Source organism: Pyricularia oryzae, chromosome 1, assembly GCF_000002495.2.
Source record: "Pyricularia oryzae 70-15 chromosome 1, whole genome shotgun sequence".
Classification (NCBI taxonomy): domain Eukaryota; kingdom Fungi; phylum Ascomycota; class Sordariomycetes; order Magnaporthales; family Pyriculariaceae; genus Pyricularia; species Pyricularia oryzae.
Window position 1 is genome coordinate 7,264,700 of NC_017844.1, and position 25,069 is coordinate 7,289,768.

A 25,069-nucleotide genomic window follows, 5' to 3' on the forward strand; every position below is an offset into this window, starting at 1 on the left:
GCATCGTCTTAACCCCGTCGGGGTTGATGGAATGCGGGGAACCATGTACCTGCCGGGGCTTGGCGCTCCTCCTCCTCGCCTCTGCGGGGGTGCGATGCAGCCAAGCGGGCAGGGAGGGCACCTCCCGTCGCTCCATCAAATGAAACATTCCCGACGAGCCGGAGTGTCCTTATTCCAACGACATGCCTCACTCTCGATCGAAAAAAGGATGGCATCTGTATCTCAGCAAGTTGCCACGTAAAAAAAAAGTACTGTATTGTACACTCTTTACACAAAAGAGATCTTCAAATGGTCGCGATGACCGCTCTGCTTTATACAAATCTTCGAGGGAGTAGCTTCTCCCCACCGTCTCGTCCACCCCCACCCCCCATCTGGGTATATGGAGTGGTCCACGTCTAGCCTTCTAAAAAAGAAAATAAAAAGGGAAAAAATTCTAACAAGTCTAACCATCAAGTCCTCCCCAACCAGTCCCCATAAAATCCGAGTTTGCTTCTTTACTCGCTGGTGGGCTTGAAGATCCACCTCTGGTTCTCGGTACCCTCGGCGAACGGCACACCGAGCTCAAACAGCTTGAGCACAGCGGCAGAGAAGTCCTTGAAGAACAGGTCGTTGTCGTCGGCGTACTTCTTGGTCCACTCCTTGAACTTCTTGTCCTCGATGAGGCACATGTCCGCGGGCAGCATCATGAGGCTCTTGGTCTTGCTGTCGACGTACTGTTTCGTTCATCCAGGGTCAGAAATCTCATGCTTCAAAGCCATTATAGCACCTCTCACAAAAAAATATCAAAAACTCACCTGCTTAGGACCATCCCACTTCTTGTACTCCCACTTCTCGTTGAGCAGCAGCTTGAAGTAGTCGTTGGTCAGCACGGTAGGCGAAAAGGTCCAGGGGCCGTCGAAGCCGCTGCGGTCGGTGTGGCAGCGGCCCAGGGCGTGAGCGCCGGCCAGGGCAACGATCTCCTGGTCGTTGAAGCCCATGCGGTAGAAGATGTTACGGACGTGGTCCTGGCGCTGGGCAGCGTCGGGCAGGCGGCCGTCGGGAGTGCAGGCAGCGGCGTCCTTGTCGGAGCGACCAGGGCGGTAAGGGATCTTGGGGCCCAGCATCTCCTGGATGGCGCAGACGCCTCCAAGGATCCAGAGGTCAGAGTAGGTGATCCAGGGGTACTTGGCTGTTGGTTGTGGCAATGCGTTAGCTTTTGGGCAAGGGACAAGATTCCTTGACACACCCTCGTCGTCAAAGGACTCCTAGGATCTCAGTGGCTTACCCTTGATAGGCTCCAGGAAGTCACGGGCGGCCTTCAGACCAGCGTTGGCACCGTGGCCACCCTCAGGCGAGAAGCGCATGGTGGCACCGTTGCTGCCGCCAGTGCCGGTCTCCTTGTCGTAGGTACCGCTAGCGTGCCAAGCCAGGCGCACGAGGACGGGGCCGTAGCTACCATCGTCGTAGTCGGGGTTCTCCTCGAGGCGGCTGGCAATGTCGTTGTACACGGTCTGGTAGTCCTTGAACTCGGGCTTGGTGAGCGTGGCGGCGCCACCGTTCTGGGTGTACCAGTAACCGGCACCAGCAGCAGCGGCGGCAAGGGCACCGGCAATCCAGCCGAGGTTGGACGACGAGGCCTTGGCGGGCTCGGACGAAGACGAGTAGAAGCGGCGGCCAGCGATGGTGCGGGCGGCGAGGCCGCGTGATGCAGCCGGGGCGAACGCGGTGCGGGTGCTGGCGCGGGACGCAGCCCGAAGGATCTGACGAGAGGCAGAGGCCATCTGCATTTTCAGGATGGTTCAGTTTGTGCTCAGCTGAGGCTGTTTTTTCGGTACAGGGATCTACGGCGGGATGTGATTTGGCGGAGGGGGGAAACAAACCTTGGAGTTGTGATTAAAATGAGGTCTCTGACTTCAGTGGTAGGTAATACAGGGTTTGGAAGGAATATGAAGACCAAGGAGAGATGGATAAGACGGTGTAAAAAGGAGAGAAGGAGACTTGACAGCTAAGGAGAGTCAACAAGTTCGGGGCAAACTCGGTTCGGTTTGCAGCAGGACGAGAAGAATTCTTGCTCGAAGCTTAAAGCTCAGGGTCGGCGATTAGATTCACAAATGGAATCTTGTTGATTGGTCTGGCTAGAGAGCAGAGAGTCAACGGGTCCCACTCGAGACTCCGTTCTGAGGTAAGTTTGTGGGTTCACTTCCGGGACTTGGGACTGACGATAAGAGTCGCGTATGTTTTCCTACAGTCCGTAGCGGGTCTGGAAATATTGCCCTATGGAGACTTTGACATGCTTTCCCGGACAATGGAGGTCAGGCAGACAACGATAACAAATCCATCAGTATATATAAGTTTGTATTTAATTGCCACTACAATTTGCAAGCAATGATTTGCTGGAAGCTTCCCCATAAAGTCTAGAACATCTTCAATTCTCGTAGACGGTGGCGCCGAGTTGCCAAAGCCGAGCTCCGTGCTGACTTTTCTTTCTTGTTTCTAAATATATCGCGCTCCGATGCGCGGAGCTGTTTGGTTTTTTGGTTTTTTTTTTGTGCCTGTGAAATAATTCTTGGCGGGAACCGGTTGGGTATGCAGCCGGGCTATTGAATTCCAAATCCCGATTACCAAAGAGATTGCACGTCAATGCCCGAAATCGAATGATGGCGACTTGACAGATGAATTAATCGTACTTTGATATGTCAGCGATCCCGGCTGTTTCCGATCTGCAAACAACAACTGCATGCACATCGCACCATTCCACGTGGGAAATATCCCTGTACTACGGTCAAACGATCATGTGATTTTGCCGACTTCGGCGCCGAGAGCCTAGCTCCGAGGGCAATGTATCCTTTTGTTGGATGTATTAATCATCAACAAGACACAAGAGTGCAATGCGGGATTACGTTGGAAATGAAACAAGCCATCGATCACTGTTTCAATCATGTTGGTACCACGTAGATAGGTAGTTGTCTTCAAACTGGAAGTTCCGGCAGGATCAAAGTGACCAAGCCTTGTCTCAAACATCACGTGGTGATAAAGATTTTCTGCAATGATAGAAGGACCCCTGCAATTGAACCAATGACGGCATCTGCAGGAACGAGATAGCTCCCGTTGCATTCTGCAGAAGGATGGAGATCATTTTTGAGATTCACTAACCGCACTTAGTCCGATTCTCCTGAACCCCCGAATTCACAATGGCAGCAGCAGGGCTCAGCAGGGCTGCCGCCCCAATGCTCCGGCAGTCCATCAGCCGTTGCCGACCATTACAACTCTTCAAGCAGCAGCGGCGATGGGCAGAGGTGCATGACATCCGCTTCCTCACCACCACGCGCCCGCGTCAGAATATCGCAGAAAAGTACCGCGAGAAGCTTGACCGCAAGGCCAAGTCAGAAGGACTTACCGGAATCGACGAGCTCAAGCAAGCTTATGCCGAGAGGATCAAGGAGCAGCGAAAAGCCGCCGCCGCCATTGCACCGCCTGGCTTGGACAAGATCCTGGCCGACGAACCTGCCGCCCGAGCTACTCAGACTGTCGAATCGGGTGCGAACACGGCAGGCACACCTACAGAACAAAGCAGCAATTCATATTCAAAACCGGAAACAACCCCGGCAAAGGACAGCAGTGGCTCACAAGTGAAGCCCCTCTCCGCAATCGTCGACCTCCCCAAAGTCCGCCAACTCCCCGTCCCCGAACTGACCGAGATCTGGCGGCTGCTGCACACAACGGACCCCAAGAGCCTGTGCGCCGTCGTCCCGGCGCCCACCTACAAGGCCATGGAGGCGCTCGCCCGACAGCGGCCGCAGTTCGTCCTCCCCGTGCCGCACCCGGAGCAGGGGGCCGAGATGCACTTTCTGCAGTGGACGTTCGACGCGGCCACGGGGACCAGCACGGTTCTGTTCACGCAGCTGGCCGAGTACAAGAACCGCGGCGAGTTTGCGCAGCCCCACACGACGGTCACGCACCACCCGGACCTGGCCGACGACAAGGGCGTCGTCCTCATGCAGGGCAGCATGGTCGACAACAGGGGGGTTAAGATTGCGGACGCGCAGTGGCTCGTCATGTGCCTGCAGCGCTTCTACGGCGGCTGGGACCCGGCATTATCCGCGGGCGGCAGCAGGCTGCAGAGCGAGGAGAGGGCCAAGGCCAGGCGGGAGCTGGTCGAGTGGTTTGGCACGGGGAATGAGAACTTTAGCATCGAAAAGCTGCTAGCGGAGGCCGAGAGGCTGGGTTGAGACGTTAGCCGTTGTGAGCCGATCTGTGTGATTGTTCCCCTGGACTAATGGTGTACAAAACTTGTCTGTAGAAATAGAAGAAGAAAAGTCTATACAAAAATGTAACAGGCTAATTCTACCCCATGGCTCGGGCTTAGGCCTCCAGGTACGTAGCAGTTCTTGGGTTTACTCATCCCGCTGGGAGGTATTGTTTTTTGACCGCTTGCACAAACCTAATCTAAACTTCGAGATGGGAGGTCGGACGGGCGAAAGCGTTGGATCATCCGGTGGTTTGCATACAAACCGTCAAAGTCATTTCTTTGTAGGGTTGTCTGGGAGTTGCGATGCTGACTCTCAACAGGTTCGATATTCGTCCAAAGTCTGGTTGGTTGTACGCAAGCTCTGCCAAGACATACTAGGACTCCTACGACGGTATAAAGTACGGATCATTCGGGTGACGCATTTTCGCAAGGCATGTGTGCCCGGAGGTGTAATCCGCTGGCTTCCAGCTCTTCCTGATTTCGCCATCATCATGCCTTGCCCTCTCTATAAGCGACTATTGGTCGAGATTAGATGATGGCCGAAAAGAGAAAAAAACCCTTTTTTTTATCACGAAAAACCTTGCTGAAAAAGACTGTTGGGTATTTGCGCACCCTCCATTCGGTCCGTGGCCCCGTCTAACATGGGAACCGTTGATATAATAAGTTGGCTGGTGCCAAAAAAGCAACCATGACCTGCTTTCGTGTAAAAACGGCCGTGCAGGACAACGTCGCGTCCTGAGAAAACTTCTCGCGTTTACTTGCCAAAAATGAGTTCCAGCAGCAACGAGGATATTGCCATCAAGGCCGAGGGGAGGTCGGCTCCGCCTCCGTACGAAGAGGTTGCTACTCCTCCCAACGGACAGGCTGATGGCGTCAACGGCCTGGGCAAGCAAGATTCCGGCGTCAGGATTGACGACTTTGGCGCCTCCCTCGAGAGGAGCCCAGAGGAGCTAGCTGTTGTTCGGAAGCTAGACATGTACTGCCTGGTAAGAGGCGCGGCGTGTTTCCTCATCTTGGCTGATGCCGCAAATAAACCAAACCAGTGCTGACCAGACAAACCACCTCAGCCCATCATATGGCTCATGTACTTCTTTAACTTTCTCGACCGAAGTGCCATGGTCAACGGAAAGCTCGACGGGTTGGCTGATGACCTCGACCTGAAGGGCACACAGTACAACACGTGCATTTCTATCCTGTTCGTGGGATATCTCGTTGGACAAGTACCAAGCAATATGGTGTTGAGCCGAGTAAGGCCAAGCTTTTACTTGGCTGGTAAGAGAATACACTACCGATGCAAGGGTCACACTACATCACATTTGACCAAGTCACTAAAAATTATGGATGCCCTACAGGATTCAACGCAATGTGGTCGCTAGTCACCCTTCTTACCTACAAGGCCTATGACTACAAGACAATGATTGTTTGCCGATTCCTCCTCGGTCTTTTTGAAGCTCCTGTAAGTAGCCTGATCCAGCTCTTGGCCCAACACTCACTGACTTTCCCTTTTTAGTTCTTCCCCGGCGTGACATATCTCCTCGGCACACTCTACACCCGCAAGGAGATAGCAACCCGACTCTCAATATTTTTCACAGGGAATCTTGTTGCCAGCGCCATTTCTGGCCCGTTTGCAGCGGGCGTCTTTCAGCTAGATGGCAGGGCCGGCCTCGCTGGTTGGAGATGGTGAGTGACCTACAACATTCCCTGCCCACCTACTCATCTACTTATCTACCACAGCAACTGCAGTTGCAATGGCGATAAGTAAGGCCTAGATACTACTTTCTAACATGGACCCAATCTATCACTTGCAGGCTCTTTATAATCCAAGGCGCCCTCTCTCTAGCAGTCGCCATCCCCGCCTTCTACATGCTACCCAACAAGCCCCTGACCACCCCCTGGTTGACCCCGGAGCAGCGCCAGCTGGCACACGACCGGATCGAGCGGGACACGACGAACCGCACCGGCGGCGGCAAGACCACCGTCCTCGACGGCCTATCGCAAGCGGTGCGCGACTGGAAGACGTGGGCCTTTTGCCTGCTGTCCAACCTCAACGTCACCACCCTCGGCTTCCTCAACTTCCTCCCGACGCTGGTGCGCACCCTCGGCTTCAACACGTCGGCCGCCCTGGCCCTCACCTCCCCGCCCTACGTCGTCGCCATGATCGTCAGCGTCTGGCTGGCGCACCACTCTGGCCGCACCAACGAGCGGACCTGGCACATAACCGCGTGCGAGGTGGTGGCCATCTTGGGCTTCGTCATGTGCGCCGCCACGCTCAACACCGGGGTGCGGTACGCAGGCATCATGCTCTTCGTCGGCTCGCTGGCCGGCGTCACCAACATCGTCATCGGCTGGACGAGCAGCTCGCTGGGCCAGACGGACGAGAAGCGCGCCGTCGCCATGGCCATGGCCAACACGTGTGCGAACCTGGCCAGCGTCTACACCCCGTACCTCTGGCCCGACGTCGACTCGCCCCGGTTCATCAAGGCCACGGCGGCGAGCGCGGTGTTTTGTGCGGCCGTCGTGGCCATGGTGTGGTTCTTGAGGTGGATGCTGAGGAGGAAGAATGACCAGATGAGGAAGGCGGATCCTTTGGCGGAGAACTTTTTCGTTTACTAATCTGAGCAAGCTGGAAAGGGGGGAGGGAGGATGTCATCAAGGTAGGATTGAGGAGCTGCGTATCCCAATCTTCTTGCTTTTGTTATAATGGCACTCTTCACACACAGAGCATTCTCAACTCGGAAAGTCCGTCGGTATCGGCGTTTGGGTATCAGCAGCACGCAAATGCATAGACGAACACTTGCAGATAGCATAATACTTGCCGTCTAGATCTTAGTATCACATCACTGCATGTGACAAAAAATGAATAGTCTTTCTTTACAACAAGGCTTCCTGCCTCCTTGGGGTGCTTTTGATTATGCCCCGAGATCTTCTTGTAACACTATCGTGATGTGACAAGGCAGCAAGCCATACGCGAGCCTCCCAAGTTCAATCAGCGACAGAACCAAGGGTTTCCGATGCCGTACCTGTGGTAAAAAAGGAAGAAGAAAAGAGAGTCAATAATTGTGTGCTTTGCCTTTGAGTCACAGCCTTTTATCCACGCGTCAAAGATTCGATATGTTTTCCAGTTCCCCAAATGGCCAGATCAAGCATATCGAAAATGTCGCATTTCCCAAGATCCCACCGGAACTCCGCATCAAAATCTGGCAGCCTTTGATCCCTCAACAACAACGTATCATCTGCTTGATAATCAGTCCATATACGCAAACTACCGAGGACCCGCATCTTGACGATGTCGACAACAGTGGCGACAGCGGTCCGCCAGTTACCTCAGCTGTGGGATTTTGGTTGCTGCATCTCGGCGTCTTTGAGCGACTCCCAACAGACGGTGCGGCCTTGGTTCGTCTGCGCGGAACGTTTGTCACGGTCCTCAATCTCAGGCAGCAGCGGCCTCTTACAGGAGTTTTTGACCTCCCGGAAAGATGACTTGGTTGGCCAAGGCAACAAACAGCTTGGCTATGGCCGGTTGTCGGCTGTAGAGCGCGCCACCTGTGGACAAAATTGTCTAGGTACCCTGCGCCTCCGCTTTTGGACATGAATGTCTGCGTTTAGCTCCTCTCCAATTTCTTCGTCTGCTCTAGACTCTGAGCGAGCCCTCTTCCTGCCGGAGCTTGGGTCTAAATAGTTTGCGTTGCGTCTGCCGTTCTCAGTGTCATCCTTGGTGTCGTTACCCATGGCCTCGGTCCTGCTCGCCACATTTCTAGCCGATGCGCCTCCATTTGGCTCCTTGGATGGGACTGCCGAATAGACCGGGCCTTGCGGGGGTGAATTTTGGCTTTTGGGGTCAGGCGCGGCCATTCTGTCGTGGCTAACCTGACATGCGGTTATGTCCTCCGGCATGGGAATCGTGGCATTCCGAGTGTTCTTGTCGGAGCTATCTTTTAGGCCTTTTGCAGACGACAGGCTCGAGGCTCCTGTCTGCTGTTTCATGTGGGTATCTTTAGCTATTCCAGGCCCTTGGCATGGGTCAGGATCAGAAATAGATGTTGCTGAAACGGACGGAATTTCCAAATATTGACTTTTCGGTGACAGTGGCGGCGGCGTGGCACATTTAGAGGCTTTGCGAAGCGGTGTTTTGAGCTCTTTGGTCGTAGACTGGTTGTCACCTTCGCAAATTGACACATGTTGATGGTCATCTTCCTTCTTTTCTTCTCGCAAGTCGACGCTCTCTGGAGATTGAAATGAATAGCCAAAAGAAGACCCCGCGGACGGCTGCCCCCCAGGTGCCTGGATATCTTGCTCGTCTTCCGCCTCATGGATATTCCGCGTGTAGGTGAAATCATGGCCTCTTTCCCGGTGATACATATAATCATTCTCCCAATCGATTGGGGGCCAAATTTCTGTCCGCTGCGCGCGAGGAGGCAAGCCGTCATCCTCCTCATAGACTTCAACCTGGTTTGCCGGCGGCGGGCCGCGCGCCAGGGCATCGGGGAGGATGCCTTCGTAGAACAGCTTAGCAAAGTTCTCCAAACAAGGATCTGTGCTAGTGCCGGTCGCAGCGATTCTAGCTTCTTCCGAAAGCTGATACAGGTCGTTTTCCACGCTCTGTCATCTCATCTCATGGACTGCGTCCACGAGTTCGGCGACCCGCTGCTCGTATTTTGCATCAAGGAGCTTCTCCAGCTCATCTCGCGTCTCACATTCACGGGCGGCGGCCATGACGTCCATGAGGTAGGATTCCCTGCTCTGGACTGAGATTGTAATGGTGTTGTAGCGCATCCAGTAGTCGGTCCAAAGCTTTGAGGGGTGGTTGAACGTCTCGGGCGCTGTGTGCCACCAGGCCAAGTTCTCTTTGTCCGTCCCTGTCGCCCCGCCAAACGGCATTTTGGGTAGTCTCTCGTTGGCCATGGCTGATTCTCTCTGCATTTAGACGACTAGACCGCTATGAAGTGACTGTTGTCATGTTATTGATTGAATGGGGATTACGGGTGGTAAAAGTTGAGGTTGTAGATGAGGCAGGAGGCGGGTGCGGTCCTTCCCGAAAACACTGCCAGCCACTTGGGCTTAGATCTAGTTTGGGAAGATCACGACAGCCAATTGTTTTGAAATTAAGCTGGCCATCACACGGTCGACTCGAAATCAACTCTGCACAAGACCTAACAAGGAAACCACCACCTATGAGATACTCCCCAGTGATCAAATTGGTGCATCATCCGCACGTTACACGTGCAGGCTGCAGTGAAAAACGCAGGAAACGAAAACATATCAGAAAGAACGTCACGGTTCAATTTCTCCGTGTCTATCCGGTCACCACCAAATATGAATATATCTGTGAGCCTTTGGATATTTAATTTTGGCCTAGACTGCAACGGCGGATTCCGTCTTCCTCTGACCAGCTCAGTGCATCATCTTTTACTGCTTGTTTCTTGCTAAGCACAAGACATCGATGTATCTTACTTTACTTCAGCAAAATCCAACCAACACTGTTACTTCGACGATTCCCGGTCAAGTACCAGACCCGTCGACTAGGCCGTTTAGCGACCAGGCGGAGTTTCACAAGCTCATAGACAAACATATAGCCTCTTCCAAGACAGTGACAGGAAATATGGATGACCCTACGGCTCAAAACAACTCGACGATTCCCAGGGATGATACGTCCTTGAACCCTTCTACGCCAGCTGATCTCCAGATTGATCAAGTGAGGCATAGACAACACAAAGTAAAAAGAACTTCAACGCCCAAAAAACATTTCCGCAAACTTCGGAGCAACTGTGTAGCCTGTATATTATGGAGAAAGTCAACTGCAATCTTGCCAGTCAACGAGACAGGAATGGGCCGGTCTCTGTTGTTATTCCGGATCATTATGCACATGTAAGCTAGGGGCTAGAGCAAACCCGACAAATTCAGGGTTTCCGTCAGCTCAGGGGAGTGAAGGCTCTTTCAAATACCAAGCTTTCGAAAGCTCGCAAATACCTCTCAAGATACCTAACCAGGTCTATGTGCGTACCGCACCACACCACACCAAACTCCGTATGCCAACAATCCGGTAAACCTTGCCCATCTATCTGATCTGGAATTTGCATAGATAACGTTCGGTTCCATCACCTCGGAACTATCCTTACGATAGGAAAGCGGTCGCTGGGGATAGCGTCAACCTGAAAGAAGGAGACTGAGAATACTGACTTGTTTGTGCTCCCCGACCCCCGTTGACTACCTACATGGTAGGTGCCCAGCATGAGAGATTACGCTGGCTCTAGATCACGCGGGTAACACAAAGGACAAGCGGGGAACTTTTGTCTGAGCAATCCAGGTGATTGCTAACGCAGTCGGGCGTTGCTGCAAGTCTCCGTTGGTAAATTGGTCCATGGATTCCCGACTAACAAGGCAGATTCGGTCTTGGTAAAACTGTACGACAAAGTACTTTACCTAGGGGGTGGACACGACAACCGACGAAACCAGCAATATGGCTCAATTATATCAAGTTTTTCGACCCACATCTCACGAAATGTTCGGGTGTCTGGTAGTCAGATACTTTCTAAGCGGGTTGGAGACAGCAAACCAGCAATCATATCCCCTCCCGGTCGGCCGTTTGCATTCAGGTAGGACGAGAATCAGGGGATACAAGCCTGTGCCCTCGACAGGTGGATTCTCCGTACAACGCGTGGCCTCGCCCTGGTTTGCACGTTTAGACCCCTAAACCCGTACGACCCTTTGCCCGCGTCAGAAAATTCCGTCTGTGCATGATGTATCCATCAATCCAGGGCCGGAATAGCCGCCTGTGTTACTCCTCGCATGTCCAGAAATGCGGACCAAAGTGAGAGCGTGTAGTGTCCTGGTGATACTCATGTGCCTCTCATCAATGAGCTAGCATCTGGCCATGCCTGAGGTCGCATCATTGAGATTTTGATGTTTAAGTAGCTCCATGAAATACACTTTGGTGTTTGCTCAAGGAAAGGGAAGCTTAGCTGCAAAGGAGTGAAAAAGCATTATATCTCCCTATCGGCGAGCATACCCGCAGTGCCCATAGTCCAGTCAGTCGATACAGATTGTGTACTAAACACCATGTCATCACCCTCTGGAGATGTTCCCGGCTCAGATACGACGCCGTCACTTCCGGGCTGGGTCTACGTTACAGCACGCCCAGGATACGTGTTCACTTCATCGCAAACGCCTCAAGTCGAGACTGTAACAGTCAAAGCTGCATGGACCGGAGCGACCAAGATTCTGACCATGACGTCAAGTCTGCAGCTGACTTCAGAAGTGGTTCCGACTGCACAATTCATCACACCAATCGCGGCAGCGGCCAAGTCGACGAACGATGATCGTATCCTGTCCCCCGGCGCGATAGCAGGCCTTGTCATCGGTTCCGCTCTGGGAGGCGTCGTTGTGTTCTGTTTGGCGTGGCGATGGTTCGTTTGTTTGACAAGGCGGCGACGACAAAGGGGGCACGGAGAGCCAGGGGCCCGGCACACATTTGACCCCTGGCTGCTGCTGCTCAGGGGCTCTGGCAAGAGGCCCAATGAGGGCCCCATTTTCGGCGAAGCCAAGGTGCATGCAGGCTCAGTTCCCCAGAATCCAGCCACAGATGACAAGTTGGTTGTTGCGGAGGGGAGAACAGGAGAAGGAGGCCAGAGGCTGTCGTCAATGCCGAGGCAAGGGAATGTTATACCACGCTGTACGCCAGGTCGTAAGTCCACCGATTCCATAGCCTGTGAGCATTGCAAACTGAAAAAAAAAGAAAAAAAAAGGCCATTGAGCTTCAAGGCTGGTAAATTGGTACATATCCTGACAGAGTCCAGTGGCTGACCATCGATAGAGCTCCGACCTCAGTCGCAGTACCGGGAAGAAACCAGGCTCACAATATCATCGCCATCACTATCACATCCATCAACAATGGAATCACAGTGTGGTAGTGACGCAAATCCAGTCAGCCCCATGCGTCCAAGAAACACCGATTCAATAGCAGACAGTTTTATTCCCAGCAACAGAAATACCAACGGCAGCCTGAACGGGAAAGCCACAGCCCGTCAAACCCACCACATGCACTCGCCGCCCGAGTCACTCGAGCTGGACGGCAGTGAGATATTCATGATAGCCGAGAACACAAACACCGAAGTGTACAACTCTGTCACAAGGGCAACGGGGCTAAGTCCACCACCTCTTTTGCGAGTATCTCCACCAGTGGATGATTTCAGACGGCCCCAGCCGACCTTCACATCGTGGGGAGCCGAGCATATCGAGTCGGCGGCGGCAAACCACCGAAACCACAGCCCCTGGAGAGCAGCGCATTTCTCCTCGCAACATGAAGGCAGCCGAGAACAGCAAGATTCGCCATCTCCGATGAACACTCCCGACGACCAACGCGTAGATTCGCCAGGACACCGTGCCACGCTTCGGGCTACACCGAGGGAGGTTAAGAATGGTGTTCACGCGGGAAGCTGGTCTGACTTGGGTCTGGTCGACTGAAGAGACGCAAAGGAGTTAATGCCTGTGTGTTCCTTTGATTTTCTGTCCCCTCCAAGATTGGCGAGAACTCGAGTAGGTTTTCTGCTGCTTTCAAAAGCTGAAAAAATAAAACCATCAAAATACACTCAGTCTTCGCATTCAAAAGCCCCGGTTTTTGAATTGCGCCATCCCCAGAAGCGCCGTAGAACGCCTGCCATGCAAAATTGACAACCCGAAATCAGTATAAAAAAAAGGTAGAGTAGACAGGTATCAAACACATGTTCTGCTCAATGGTAGAAACAAAAAGAAGCCGCTCCAATCCAGACTTGTGATTGCAATCAGTCGCAGAACTTGGAGAGCTCCTGCAGTAAATCTTCCAGGTCATGGTCGTCAAACTTGTCCTTGAGTGACGGGATGAGCTTCTTGGCCTCGTCGCTGTTCTCAGGGACCAGAGAAGCTAGAACTCAGTGTTAACACGGCCTACTCTGACGAGGGTTTTTGGGGTTTCCTGGAAGCAATGCATTCATACCAATCTGAGCACGCTCAAACTTGTGCAATTCCGGCCTGGCAGACAACAGCCGCTCGGCAGCCTGGACGTTCTCGGGGGTCTTGAAGCGCCGGAACAACGAGAGGTGATCGCGCGTCTTTTGAAGAACCCTGTTGTTTTGTGCGTCAAGTCGTCAGCCCACGTTTCGCTTCCCTGTGCTATCTGATATCCCCCATCTCTTCATGCTGCCGCCCACAAACGCGCCGCCACGTACTCTGTCTCATGGTAGCGCTTCTCCTTCCGCCTCTTCTTCTCCAGCGCCTCCAGCACCAACTCCGCTTCGGAGTAACTCAAGGTCTCGACGCCCTCAAACTCGCCCAGCTGGATCTCGTCCGATGCGATCTCCTCGCCCGGTGGCGGCGGCTTCGGGCGCGAGATCATCTTGGGCACGGCTGGGCCGCTCTGCTTTTTGGGAGGCATTTTGGTGGATTGTTTGGTGATAATTGTTCGGTGGTTTGTGTATCTTTGTTTCCCCTTCCGATCGCTTTTTTCAAGGCGCAAGACTTTCTAGATGCAGTCGTGTTTGTTATTCTGGGTTTGGGGAAGTGGGATGCTTTCGAATGCAGAAAATGGTGTAAATATGAAGAAGGTTCACGCGCTGGAAGCTTCAATTGCGCGCTGGTTGCAAGCTTGCCGGTGGTTCTTTGCGCTAGGTAGCGGAGCCGCAGGCGGCCCCACACACCCTTCAGCAGCAGGGGTCAACCGCAAAGAGACATTGCGGCATTCATGTCAACATCTCCAGGTATTTACCTTGCCAATAACTCGGCCCAACGACGACTGAAGCTGCCTACGCTGGTGATCATATACCGCTGCGGCCTTGGACAAATGATTACAGCCCAGCATAGGAGTCATTGCAAAATAGTCTGAGAGCCCGGGCTGCCATCATGTAAGAATTTATATCGGTTTCCTTGGAATCGAACCCCATATCAGGAACATAGCATTTAAACTGACTGCCATGTCTGCTCCGCTTCTATCAAATGCTCCTAATCAGGGTGGTCTTCGCTCTCATCATCATCAACAAGGCCGGTGGGCTTATCTACAACCGAACCTTCCATGAGGATGGTTTAAACAAGTTGTCGACGAACGACTACCTTGTCCTTGCTGGTACCTTTCACGGGTGCGTTTACGACGTTCTTGTGTCCTCATAACTCATGTCGTCTCAAGTCCCCGTTTCCCACTCACGTGCTTACCTCCCCTAATTCAAGCAAACCACGTGACCACCCTCTCATCCACCACTCCCTTTATCCATCACAAACTTACACTCAAGACTCACACGCTGCCATACGCAACCCACAAAATACAGAATCCACGCAATCACAGCCCGCCTGAACCCGATCAAGGCACCACCAGCCGCGCCGGGGAACCGGCCGGACCCGCCCTCGGGGCTAGAGGTCCTGGAGACGGAAAACTTTCGCGCGCAGTGCTTCTGCACCCTGACGGGCATAAAGTTTCTTCTCTTCACCGACACGACGCAGGCCAACGTCGACGTCACCATCCGTCGCATCTACGACCTGTACACCGACTACGTCATGAAGAACCCCTTTTACCAGCTCGAGATGCCCGTCCGCTGCGACATGTTTGAACGCAAGCTCAACTCGTACGTCCGCGAGATCAACAACAGGTAGCGACTGTCCGGCCGGGATGGCGGCGGCTTGATGCGCTTCAGGGAGAAGGATCGGGTTTGGGTTCCTTGGGATTGATGATTGAAGGCTGCGGGGCGTCGTTTGGAATTTGTACCCTGTTTTAGTGAAGCCCCAGTTGTCTGCTGATCATGAAAGTGTATTTGTTTATGGGGATGTCCCGGGAATGGAGAACATCCATATTTGATTCTTGCAGCCAGAACCAGCATCTAAAGTCTATAACAATAAAAACGCCACGTCTGGTTGCATTGTTCCTCGTCCCATATCGACTCCATCGAAAACGCTTGTCTACTATGAAGTGTCCATCTTGTCCCCGCCATCGCTCTTCTTGTCTTTGCTCCCGCTCCCACTCGGTCCCCCGCTCTTATCCAGCAACGGCGCCGACTCGTCCTGCTCCTCGACGCTCTCCAGACCCTGCTTCTTCGCCTGCTCGGCCTCCTTTTTGGCCTCCTTCTCCTTTCTCGCATTCTCCTCCTCCAGACTCATCCGCAAAGCAAGAGCAAGCTCTGGGTCGGTCGCCGGGTCAAACTCGAGATCACCAAAGTCGCCGCCGCCGCCGCCACCGCCGGCGGCCGCCGACGAACCAGCACCCTCGCCAAAGATGGGCGTCGCAATCAGCTGGTCTGACAGCAGGTTGCCCGAGGGCGGGATGACGACCAGGTGGCTGTTGCCCTCGTTGTTCTTGACCTTGGCGTTGAAGGCCTCAAGCTTCTTGGACGTGTCGTCGTCCAGGTCGCCAAAGAGCACAAAGTCAACCGTCACGTTGTTCTTCTTGAGCTTGCCCGCCAGCTGCACCAGCGCCTTTTGCTCGTCCGATACGGGCGAGCAGACAAATGCCACTATGCGAGTGCGCTGCGTGGTGTTTTGTCGGTGCTTGAGGGCGAGCTGTTTGCGAAGAATGATGTTCGTTAGTTTGGACCTCGAGCTTACTTCTACGTTTGCCCCGCCATCTCCCAGACTCCATCAAACGTCGCCTAGACAATGAGCCCAACTTACGCTTGCGACCTGAATGGCTGTTGCGAGATGAGATGATCCGGACACCTTCTTCTTGGTCCGGTGAAGGCCCTCCAGGATCTTGCCCTGGTCCGACGTCAATGTGACCAGAACCTCGGGATCCTTGCCACCCATGCTCATCAGACCGACTGAGGACTCCGGGTTGCCATTAGTGACGTGCTGAAAGAGAACATTGACTGCGTCGGCTTGAGCGTCAAATCGGGTTGGTGTGTAGTCTCCGTTGCGGCTGCTTTCGCTGTTGTCCACGACGATCATCACGGCTTCGAGAGGCATTGTGGGCGTATGTTGGTGGCCAGAGGGGCCGTCTTCGGTAGTGTCGGTGGGTTCGCAGGATTCTAGAGTAATGATTATGAGATAGATACGACTTTGATTCGTGCGCTAAGTCGTATATGATCTACGTGAGCAAATACGACTCTTATTTGATCTTGGTTCCTCTGAATGGATGAAGCGATGGGGGTTGAAGCTTGGAGCTTTTGGCTTCTTGCGTAAGGCAAGTTCAGCCTGCAGGTACGTACCTTGCCCGACGGTACTGTGGACAAGCTTCAGGTAAGTGCTCGCCCCACATTATACATGGAGATCCCCATAATTATTCGCCAACCAGAAACCTGGCTAGCACTCGGAACGGTTTGTTTACTTTCACCTAGCTTCGACCCATCGCACATTTGTCGCCCGGCACGTCACGATTGAACCCGCCATTCTTACATATCCATGCTCCATACTTTCTGGTTACCTACCAGCCATCTACACGCCATTAAACATCGCGAGCTTTAATACAACGCCTGCTACTAGACACCATATCGCGCCAGCTGCTCATTTCAAGTCTTGACTACTACTAGTCTTGAATTCTAAAGCAAAGCAACGCGCCTACAACGAAAAAAACAAAACATGCCGCCCGCACGAACAAGAAAGCGCAAGTCGGAAGACTCAGTCGCTGACGAAAACAACACGCCCGGAGCTGAAGCAGGAGAAAGGATACCGACAAAGACAGGGAGCCCCGTGAGGACGCCGACCGGCCAAGGTCCCGCGAAGAGGAGGAAACTCGGAATCACGATGGCTCAAAAGCAGGCCCTCATCGATAACCTACAGCTCGAGAGTATGTTTTGTCTTGGTGGACCCGGCTTCTGGCATATACGCGTGGCCGGGTTATGACTGATCAGTATCAATATGTAGTCACCGAACGAGCAAGGAAGCTTCGCGCTCAGTATAATCTTCAAGCACAAGGTCTGCGGACGCGCGTCGAAATACGCGTCAACCGCATCCCGATGGCGCTGCGCAAGGCAAAGATGGGTGACCTGGTAGCGAAATACACGGGTGGAGGCAGCTCAACAACACAGCACGCGTCAAGCCGACATGCGGCGGCTGCTTCTCAGCGTCCGCCGCCAGTCCCAGAAAAGGATGTTCCACCTAAGCGACCCATGTCGCAAGCATCTACAACAGCTGGGAACGTGTCGAGGGGTCCAGGCAGGCCACCAAAGCGGCTCAGGTGCGTCCTCTTTTCTCAGTTGAGCTACCTGTTCTCCCCAGCTAACAAGATGGTGAATATAGCAACGAAATGGCCGGCTTCAACAAGGAAAACGTCGATGCCAACAGCCCGAAAAAGCGCGTCCGGGCCTCACCAGCCCCCGACGTTTCTCACAACCCATCCCAAGTGCTCTCTCCCACATCGTCAAACACTCGCATCGTGCCGCGCAAGCGCGTACCGCCAGGATCATCCACAACAGAACAACAACCACCCCGCCCGGCGTCGCCAGCAAAATCTTTTATAGCCCGTCCAGCATCCCCCATGAAGAAGCCGTCCCACAACAACCTCCTGAGCAACATGGTCGAGAAGGCCCGGTCGACGCGGGCAGCCGCGACGCGGAAGACGACAACCTCATCCACTGCCAGCTCGGCCGCCGGTGGCGGGACGACTAGGACTAGAAAGGCTGCTGCCGCTACTACGGCCACAGCAGCGTCACGTGCCGCCGCGCCATCCAGGACTGGGAGAAGAGTTAGTGGCATCAGCGAGTCCAGCGATGGGAGCACTGCGACCGTGGTTAGGAAGAGGCCTGCCACCACCGCGTCGCAGGCGTCGACTAGAACGGCCGCTCCTGCGCCAGCCAAGCGGACTGTCATGGGAACCATCAGGAAAGGCGTTGCTGGTGCGACGACACGCAAGGCTCCCGCCACCAAGGCCCCGCCGGCACCAACCACTACTACCGGCCGTGTGTTGCGAAAGCGCACATGAAGTCTGTTTTTATATGCGCCTGAAGCGCTACGAACACAAACATGGAAACACCAAACAACGATGTGTTGGAATGTTGCAAAAACGGGTTACGATCGTGGTTTTATTTCTTGTGGGGAGCACTGATGCTCGTGTTTTCTTTTTGTTCTTGATTTTCTTCCGAGAAGCTGGTTAGATCAGTCTTGGGAACATGAAATGGCGTTTATGGACAGTGATCAAACCACTACATTACAGCGGGGTTTTCACCCTCTATCTCCACAATCTTCACCGTCTGACATTTGTGTCTGTTAGTATACGTTTGCGGGTTTTTTGTTCAGTGTTTCGGAGTTCGGTGTATGGGTATCATCGTCAACAGGATTGGCCAGATTGGCTGACAGTTGAACAAAAGTGGTTGTTTGAGCAGGTAGCCCTGCGTGCGCCGCAGTGTACATGACTTTTCCCAAGACACCCTGATGGCCTACGTAAGTCCATATTGACCTGTGTTCTTGATCCCTGGTGTCCTGGTCTGCCCTTAAGGCGACCGATCGACGTATATAAACTTTCCCCTAGTGGCCACGCCAACCTAGGGGATATTCCATGGCAAAATGCCGTTTACGTGAACGTATCCATGTGTCTGCAGTTCAAGCCTTCAGTGCTTTTTGACCTCTGGCGTTTGCCTGACCGTATGCCGGATAATTGAGGCTGCATCAACATGCAAATGCTATCATCGTAATCGTACCTTCATTGCCACCTTCCGTCATAAAATGGTTCTATACCCACTAACCAGCGGCAGTGGCAGCCTCCTTCTTCTTGTTCTTCTTGTCGTCGACCAGCTCGATGTTGTCTTCTGGCACATCCTTGTATTTCTCGACGATGAATTCTTTGATCTCGTCGCTGACATCTCCCTGCACCACGATCTCCTCGCCTCCTGATGCGACCTTGGTGACAGACGAGCCCGTTGCGAACTTTTTGCCAAAGTCCTTTGCAACCTACCATTCCAACTAGTTTTAGTATTTGTACGTTTCTGATCGTCAGCCTGATTGGAGCTACTGTAACATACCTTCTTCAACTCAAGCCCGAAAGACTCCAGGCCCGAGACGCTGGTAACATATTTGCGCTTGTTTCGCTCGATCCTCTTAACCGTAACAACACTCTTCTTCAGCTTGTCGGCATGTTTCGCCTCAGCAGCTTCGGCCTTGGCAGCCTTTTTCTTTGCATCCTTCTCGGCTCGTTGTTGTGCTTCGACAGACAGTGCGGCGGTGGCAGCCTGGAGGGCCTCGGGCGACCAGATCCTGTCATACATCTCCTGGTTGTTTCTCTGCAGCCAGTCCTGGCACTTCTTGACAGTTCCTCCATATTCACAGTACTACGCGTGATGTTAGAGCTTTGGAACGTTGGTCGCGTGATCGAAGAGTTGGGGGGAACTGCAACAGGCTAAACTTGGGACTTGCGCACCTCTGGGGGCAATGAGCACACTGTTACGGGAAGTCATCAGTATCAAGTGCGGCAATGGAAGTCTTGGTAAGAATACGCGGTTACTATACCTCCGCAGTATGTCACCTCGCGGCCCTGGGGCTCGCTGGGCCCAGCTTCTGGCTGCTCTACGTCGGCCATACTGACTGGGATCAAACGGCAGTTGTGATGCCTGTGGTTGAAAGAAATTCGACTTGCGCGATCAAATGAAGCTTGCAAATAACGTCCAGAAGATAAATATTACACAATTTGTATTTTATTTGAGTTGGATCGAGCTGCAGTGTTTTGTTTGGCTCAAAGTGACGCAGTGAAGCATTCTACAAAGGCTACCTCAAGCTAATTTGCCCCTCTATTTGAGTCGCATCATTGCTTCAAATCAAAGCGCGTCGCGGGGTTGGAGGGGAAGCAAGGTACCTCTGCTGGAGGTACGGTATCTTCCGTACCAATGGAACGTACGGATATGGTTCGTATCCCGAAGAGCTGCGGGGCTTCAAGTTTGAGAAACTCCACATTTTGCTTTCTTAGCCACGGCCAAGAAGCGGCGCTCTTGGGGTGACGCAACAAGCGTCGATTCGTTTAAAGAAATGCAAAGTGATTGCAATCTTCTTGTGTCGGTATCAATTGGGTTCCTAATTTGGGATATCCTCAAAAGAATGTCGCATTAAACTCAAGCGAGTTAAGTTTTTTTGAATTGACTGAAGATAGGCAAAGATTTTGCTACCCGCATGTCAAGTCTTCCCTGGCTGACAGCCAATCTGTTGAGATCAAACAAGGAATAGGGCAGGGCCGATAGCGGAGCATGCTGGGTCACCGCTCCTAAACATGGAATTTTAAGGACGAAGATGGGATTCTTGTGAAAACTCCTGACCATGAGCTGAGTCGTCTCATCAGCAAAAACAAATGAGAAAGGGTTCACGCTGGGTGGTCCACGTCAAAGTTCAAGCAAGGGGATCACGAAGTCCTAATTTCGGAAATAGACAATGAAAAGACTAGGTTTCTCTCTTTGATAATTTAAATTGATGACTCTTCATGCTGATCGCGAGTAGAGAGGAATGCAATGGAACCACATCTTGACTCCACTGGCTGAAAAAACCAAAGTAGTTCGGGAGTCAGTTCAGTACCATACCTAACCTACGTAGCTGGCTCTTATCTTATCGAGTCGCCGAGCCCCGGATCCACGAAACTTTTTTCTCTTTGTCACGCTTGATCCCCGGCCATTTTTACTCATCCTCCCGCCTCAAAGCGCTCGTCCAAGCTCACAAGAGTGAATAGCCGAACCCTCACAAGACCTCGGGGGGTCATTGTTGGGTTAGACACGCTCTATATCATACCAATTGACCTTTTCCTGTCACCAACCTCCCCCGTGGTCTATATCAATTGGGCAATTTACTCTATATACTGCAGCCATGGCTACCAGACTGGCGGGCCGAGCTCCGGCTCTGCTACGCTCAGCCCAGCGGGCTGCATTCGCACCCAAGACCCTATCGCAGCCATTGGCCGCTCGGTCTTTCACAAACGCTGCCGCCCGGCCGGGTCTCCGGGCTACTGTTGCAGCTACACAGTCAAAGTTGGCGCCGAAGCGGTTGTTCACCGCAACCGCCGCTGCCCTCGCCCAGCCGGCCCCAGACGCGGACTCGTACCTCCGCAATCTGCCCAGCTCGGTGCTCAAGCAAAATGCCACAGACATCAAGAAGGTTCTCGTTGTTGGAAGTGGTGGTTTGGCCATTGGCCAGGCTGGAGAGTTTGACTACTCAGGTTCGTGGCTCACCGTAGACTTGATCATGGTTCTGAGTCATACTAGCACAACTTTGCATCTTGGCCAAACATATAGACTAACAAAAGCTATCACCTTTTACAGGTTCGCAAGCACTGAAGGCTCTCAAAGAGGCCGGCATTGCCTCGGTACTCCTTAACCCGAACATCGCTACTATCCAGACCAACCACTCCCTTGCCGATGAGGTCTACTACCTTCCCGTCACCGCCGAGTACTGCGCCTACGTTTTCGAGCGCGAGCGTCCCGATGGCATCTTCCTCGCCTACGGTGGTCAGACCGCCCTGAACCTGGGTGTTGAGCTCAAGAGGAAGGGCATCTTGGAGAAGTATGGCGTCAAGGTTCTTGGCACCAGCGTTCAGACCCTTGAGCTCAGTGAGGACCGTGATCTCTTCGCCAGGGCTCTGGACGAGATTAACATCCCTATCGCCAAGTCGATTGCCGTCAATTCGGTCGACGAGGCTTTGGACGCCGCTGAGAAGGTCGGCTACCCGATCATCGTCCGTGCGGCATACGCTCTTGGCGGTTTGGGCAGTGGTTTTGCCAACAACAGGGAAGAGGTGAGAAGCTCCAACGCCAATGGATTTTGTATGGCGAAACACTGACACCTGAGCAGCTCAAACAAATGGCCGCCCGAAGCTTGACCCTCTCGCCCCAGATCCTGGTCGAGAAGAGTTTGAAGGGCTGGAAGGAGGTCGAGTACGAGGTTGTCCGTGATGCTGAGAACAACTGCATCACTGTGTGCAGTACGTGAACCCAAGATTCTTATAGACCAAGTATGATTTGCTGACATTGGAAACCGGCAGACATGGAGAACTTCGACCCCCTCGGCATCCACACTGGTGACTCTATTGTCGTTGCTCCCTCTCAGACCCTCTCTGATGAGGAGTACCACATGCGTAAGTTTGCTACGCCGAATCAGTATGTGTAGTGGAGAACGCTAACATTTTCGCAGTTCGATCCGCTGCCATCAAGATTGTCCGTCACCTTGGCGTTGTCGGAGAGTGCAACGTCCAGTACGCCCTGCAGCCTGATGGCCTGGACTACCGCGTTATCGAGGTCAACGCCCGTCTCTCCCGATCTTCGGCTCTTGCCTCCAAGGCCACTGGTTACCCTCTTGCTTACACTGCGGCCAAGATTGGTCTCGGGAACGCCCTCCCTACGCTCCCCAATGCGGTCACCAAGACCACTACTGCCAACTTTGAGCCCTCTCTTGACTACGTCGTTGTCAAGCAGCCCCGATGGGATTTGTCCAAGTTCCAGCACGTTTCGAGGGACATTGGTTCCTCTATGAAGTCTGTTGGTGAGGTTATGGCTATTGGCAGGACCTTCGAGGAGGCTATCCAAAAGGCCATCCGCATGGTTGACCCCAGGTTTCCCGGCTGGTACAACCCTAACCCCAACGCCGAGAAGTTTGACGATCTCGACCACGAGTTGCAAAACCCGAGCGACCGCCGTTGGTTGGCTGTTGGTCAAGCAATGCTGCACAAGGGCTACACTGTCGACAAGGTACACGAGCTGACCAAGATTGACCGGTGGTTCTTGCACAAGCTCCAGAACATTGTGGACTGCGCCAGGGGCCTTGAGTCTGCAGGCTCTCTCGATGCACTGAGGAAAGACAAGGTTTTGAGGGCAAAGCAGTTGGGCTTCTCCGACCACCAGATTGCTCTGGCCCTGAACGTCGGTGGAGCCAACGTCAGCGAGATTGATGTTCGCGCTTACCGTAAGAAGCTCGGTGTCACGCCCTTCGTTAAGAGGATCGACACTCTCGCCGCCGAGTTCCCCGCCTCTACGAACTATCTCTACACTACATACAACGCCTCATCGAGCGATGTGACCTTCGAGGACAATGGTACCGTCATTCTTGGTAGCGGTGTCTACCGTATCGGTAGCTCCGTCGAGTTCGACTGGTGCGCTGTGTCCGCCACTAGGGGCATTCGCAGCCAGGGTGAGAAGACTGTCATGGTCAACTACAACCCCGAGACGTACTCCACCGACTTCGACGTTGCCGACAGGCTTTACTTTGAGGAGCTGAGCTACGAGAGGACCATGGATATCTACGAGCTCGAGGGCGCCAAGGCTGCCGTCGTTGGTTTCGGTGGACAGCTTCCCCAGAACATTGCCCTGAAGCTCCAGGAGGTTGGCAAGGCCAAGATCCTTGGTACCAACCCGCAGGATATCGACAAGGCCGAGGACAGGAAGAAGTTCTCTGAGATCCTGGACAGCATTGGCGTTGACCAGCCGGAGTGGGCCGAGCTCAAGTCAGTTGATGAGGCCAGGGCTTTTGCTGACAAGGTCAGCTACCCCGTGCTCGTGCGACCTAGCTACGTTCTTTCGGGTGCTGCCATGACCGTCATCCGAAGCCCCGAGGAGCTGGCTGAGAAGCTTGAGGCTGCGGCTTCCGTCAGCCCTGAGCACCCTGTCGTTATCAGCAAGTTCATCGAGGGCGCTGCTGAGATCGACGTCGACGGTGTTGCCCACCAGGGTAAGCTCCTGGTGCACGCTGTCTCGGAGCACGTTGAGCAGGCTGGTGTTCACTCTGGTGACGCCACCCTGGTGCTGCCTCCCCAGAAGCTCGATGAGCAGACCATGGAGAGGGTCAAAGATATTGCCCAGAAGGTCGCCAAGGCCTGGAACATCACTGGTCCCTTCAACATGCAGATCATCAAGGCCGACCAGCCGGGTGAGCAGCCTAAGCTGCGTGTCATTGAGTGCAACCTGCGTGCATCACGATCGTTCCCCTTCGTCTCCAAGGTTCTTGGCGTCAACTTTGTTGACGTTGCCACCAAGGCCCTGCTCGGCAAGGATGTGCCTGAGCCTGTCGACTTGATGAAGGTCAAGCGTGACTACGTCGCCACCAAGGTGCCGCAGTTCAGCTGGACCCGTCTTGCTGGCGCCGATCCCTTCCTGGGCGTTGAGATGTCGTCCACTGGTGAGATGGCTTGCTTCGGCAAGGACCTTGTTGACGCCTACTGGGCGTCGATGCAGTCGACTATGAACTTCCGCGTCCCGGAGCCCGGTGAGGGTATCCTGCTCGGTGGCCAGACCGACAGGGACTGGCTGATCAAGGTTGTTGACTGGATTAGCCCGCTTGGCTACAAGTTCTTCGCTGCTGGAGATGACGTCAAGGAGTTTGTTGAGCGTACTGCCAAGGGTGGTGTCAAGGTCGAGAAGATTGACCTGCCGGTTGACAAGGTTCAGCTTCGTACGGCCTTCCAGGACCACAACATTAAGGGTGTCTTCAACCTGGCTCTGACCAGGGCTAAGACCACCGAGGATGTTGACTACATTATGCGTAAGTTTGCGACCGACTTCACCTTCATATCTACCAACTAGCTGACCAACGATACCTTTGCATCATTAGGACGAAACGCTGTTGATTTCGGTATTCCTCTGTTCATGGAGCCGCAGACGGCCATTCTTTTTGCCGAGTGCATGAGCAAGAAGCTGCCCAGGCAGGATGGCATCCCCACCGAGGTCCGCAGGTGGTCTGAGTTTATTGGCGGCAAGCCTCTGTAAATACAGCAATCCTCTTTGAGGAGCGTGCTTGTGGTGGAATTTGTGTTGGCATAAAAAGCACGGGGCTGGCGGCTAGGTTTGATGGGAAGATCAGACTTGTCGCCGGGAGTTTTCTTATCTTTTTTGCGGTGTTGTCGGCGAACCTTTTTGCTCATCTTGATATCTCTGGTTCATTTGATTTTTTTGATTTGTTGACTTTGGGCTTTTGATCATGGTGTTTATCTTGGCGTACTAT

The 25,069-nt window shown here is 53.5% G+C and overlaps 11 protein-coding genes across 11 annotated transcripts; 6 read left to right on the plus strand and 5 right to left on the minus strand.

The window, feature by feature from the left end:
• Window positions 1-221: 221 nt before the first annotated feature.
• On the minus strand, window positions 222-2,426 carry MGG_04545 (cytochrome c peroxidase). The gene is made up of 4 exons (XM_003710894.1): window positions 1,860-2,426; window positions 1,265-1,760; window positions 795-1,168; window positions 222-713 (listed from the first exon to the last, which is right to left on the minus strand). The coding sequence occupies exons 2-4, from the start codon at window positions 1,758-1,760 to the stop codon at window positions 495-497; spliced, it is 1,089 nt and encodes a 362-aa protein (XP_003710942.1). The 5' UTR covers window positions 1,860-2,426; the 3' UTR covers window positions 222-494.
• Window positions 2,427-2,858: 432 nt separating this feature from the next.
• MGG_04544 (F1F0 ATP synthase assembly protein Atp11) lies at window positions 2,859-4,573 on the plus strand. Its single transcript, XM_003710895.1, has 2 exons — window positions 2,859-4,353; window positions 4,549-4,573. Exon 1 carries the CDS (start codon window positions 3,171-3,173, stop codon window positions 4,206-4,208), a length of 1,038 nt encoding a protein of 345 aa, XP_003710943.1. The 5' UTR covers window positions 2,859-3,170; the 3' UTR covers window positions 4,209-4,353; window positions 4,549-4,573.
• Window positions 4,574-4,995: 422 nt separating this feature from the next.
• Window positions 4,996-6,841, plus strand: MGG_04511 (MFS transporter; the record flags this gene model as incomplete). The annotated part of the gene is made up of 5 exons (XM_003710896.1): window positions 4,996-5,214; window positions 5,296-5,500; window positions 5,581-5,684; window positions 5,739-5,908; window positions 6,037-6,841. The coding sequence occupies 5 exons, from the start codon at window positions 4,996-4,998 to the stop codon at window positions 6,839-6,841; spliced, it is 1,503 nt and encodes a 500-aa protein (XP_003710944.1).
• A 711-nt stretch (window positions 6,842-7,552) lies between these two features.
• Window positions 7,553-9,148, minus strand: MGG_04510 (uncharacterized protein; the record flags this gene model as incomplete). Its single annotated transcript, XM_003710897.1, has 3 exons — window positions 7,553-7,708; window positions 7,796-8,746; window positions 8,849-9,148. The coding sequence occupies 3 exons, from the start codon at window positions 9,146-9,148 to the stop codon at window positions 7,553-7,555; spliced, it is 1,407 nt and encodes a 468-aa protein (XP_003710945.1).
• A 2,136-nt stretch (window positions 9,149-11,284) lies between these two features.
• Window positions 11,285-12,688, plus strand: MGG_04509 (uncharacterized protein; the record flags this gene model as incomplete). The annotated part of the gene is made up of 2 exons (XM_003710898.1): window positions 11,285-11,909; window positions 12,039-12,688. 2 exons carry the CDS (start codon window positions 11,285-11,287, stop codon window positions 12,686-12,688), a joined length of 1,275 nt encoding a protein of 424 aa, XP_003710946.1.
• MGG_04508 (uncharacterized protein) lies at window positions 11,723-13,874 on the minus strand. Its single transcript, XM_003710899.1, has 3 exons — window positions 13,429-13,874; window positions 13,197-13,324; window positions 11,723-13,124 (listed from the first exon to the last, which is right to left on the minus strand). The coding sequence occupies exons 1-3, from the start codon at window positions 13,632-13,634 to the stop codon at window positions 13,006-13,008; spliced, it is 453 nt and encodes a 150-aa protein (XP_003710947.1). The 5' UTR covers window positions 13,635-13,874; the 3' UTR covers window positions 11,723-13,005.
• A 43-nt stretch (window positions 13,875-13,917) lies between these two features.
• MGG_04507 (synbindin) lies at window positions 13,918-15,136 on the plus strand. Its single transcript, XM_003710900.1, has 3 exons — window positions 13,918-14,100; window positions 14,206-14,331; window positions 14,518-15,136. Coding segments are annotated over exons 1-3 (450 nt in total). The 5' UTR covers window positions 13,918-14,098; the 3' UTR covers window positions 14,840-15,136.
• MGG_04506 (26S proteasome non-ATPase regulatory subunit 4) lies at window positions 14,973-16,360 on the minus strand. The gene is made up of 2 exons (XM_003710901.1): window positions 15,851-16,360; window positions 14,973-15,739 (listed from the first exon to the last, which is right to left on the minus strand). The coding sequence occupies exons 1-2, from the start codon at window positions 16,139-16,141 to the stop codon at window positions 15,146-15,148; spliced, it is 885 nt and encodes a 294-aa protein (XP_003710949.1). The 5' UTR covers window positions 16,142-16,360; the 3' UTR covers window positions 14,973-15,145.
• A 175-nt stretch (window positions 16,361-16,535) lies between these two features.
• On the plus strand, window positions 16,536-18,696 carry MGG_04505 (uncharacterized protein). The gene is made up of 3 exons (XM_003710902.1): window positions 16,536-16,961; window positions 17,039-17,351; window positions 17,414-18,696. The coding sequence occupies exons 1-3, from the start codon at window positions 16,754-16,756 to the stop codon at window positions 18,093-18,095; spliced, it is 1,203 nt and encodes a 400-aa protein (XP_003710950.1). The 5' UTR covers window positions 16,536-16,753; the 3' UTR covers window positions 18,096-18,696.
• MGG_04504 (translation machinery-associated protein 22) lies at window positions 18,178-19,912 on the minus strand. The gene is made up of 4 exons (XM_003710903.1): window positions 19,616-19,912; window positions 19,527-19,546; window positions 19,132-19,437; window positions 18,178-19,060 (listed from the first exon to the last, which is right to left on the minus strand). The coding sequence occupies exons 1-4, from the start codon at window positions 19,683-19,685 to the stop codon at window positions 18,851-18,853; spliced, it is 606 nt and encodes a 201-aa protein (XP_003710951.1). The 5' UTR covers window positions 19,686-19,912; the 3' UTR covers window positions 18,178-18,850.
• Window positions 19,913-20,950: 1,038 nt separating this feature from the next.
• MGG_04503 (carbamoyl-phosphate synthase subunit arginine-specific large) lies at window positions 20,951-24,834 on the plus strand (the record flags this gene model as incomplete). The annotated part of the gene is made up of 6 exons (XM_003710904.1): window positions 20,951-21,299; window positions 21,403-21,875; window positions 21,932-22,061; window positions 22,122-22,214; window positions 22,271-24,610; window positions 24,680-24,834. 6 exons carry the CDS (start codon window positions 20,951-20,953, stop codon window positions 24,832-24,834), a joined length of 3,540 nt encoding a protein of 1,179 aa, XP_003710952.1.
• Window positions 24,835-25,069: the final 235 nt, after the last annotated feature.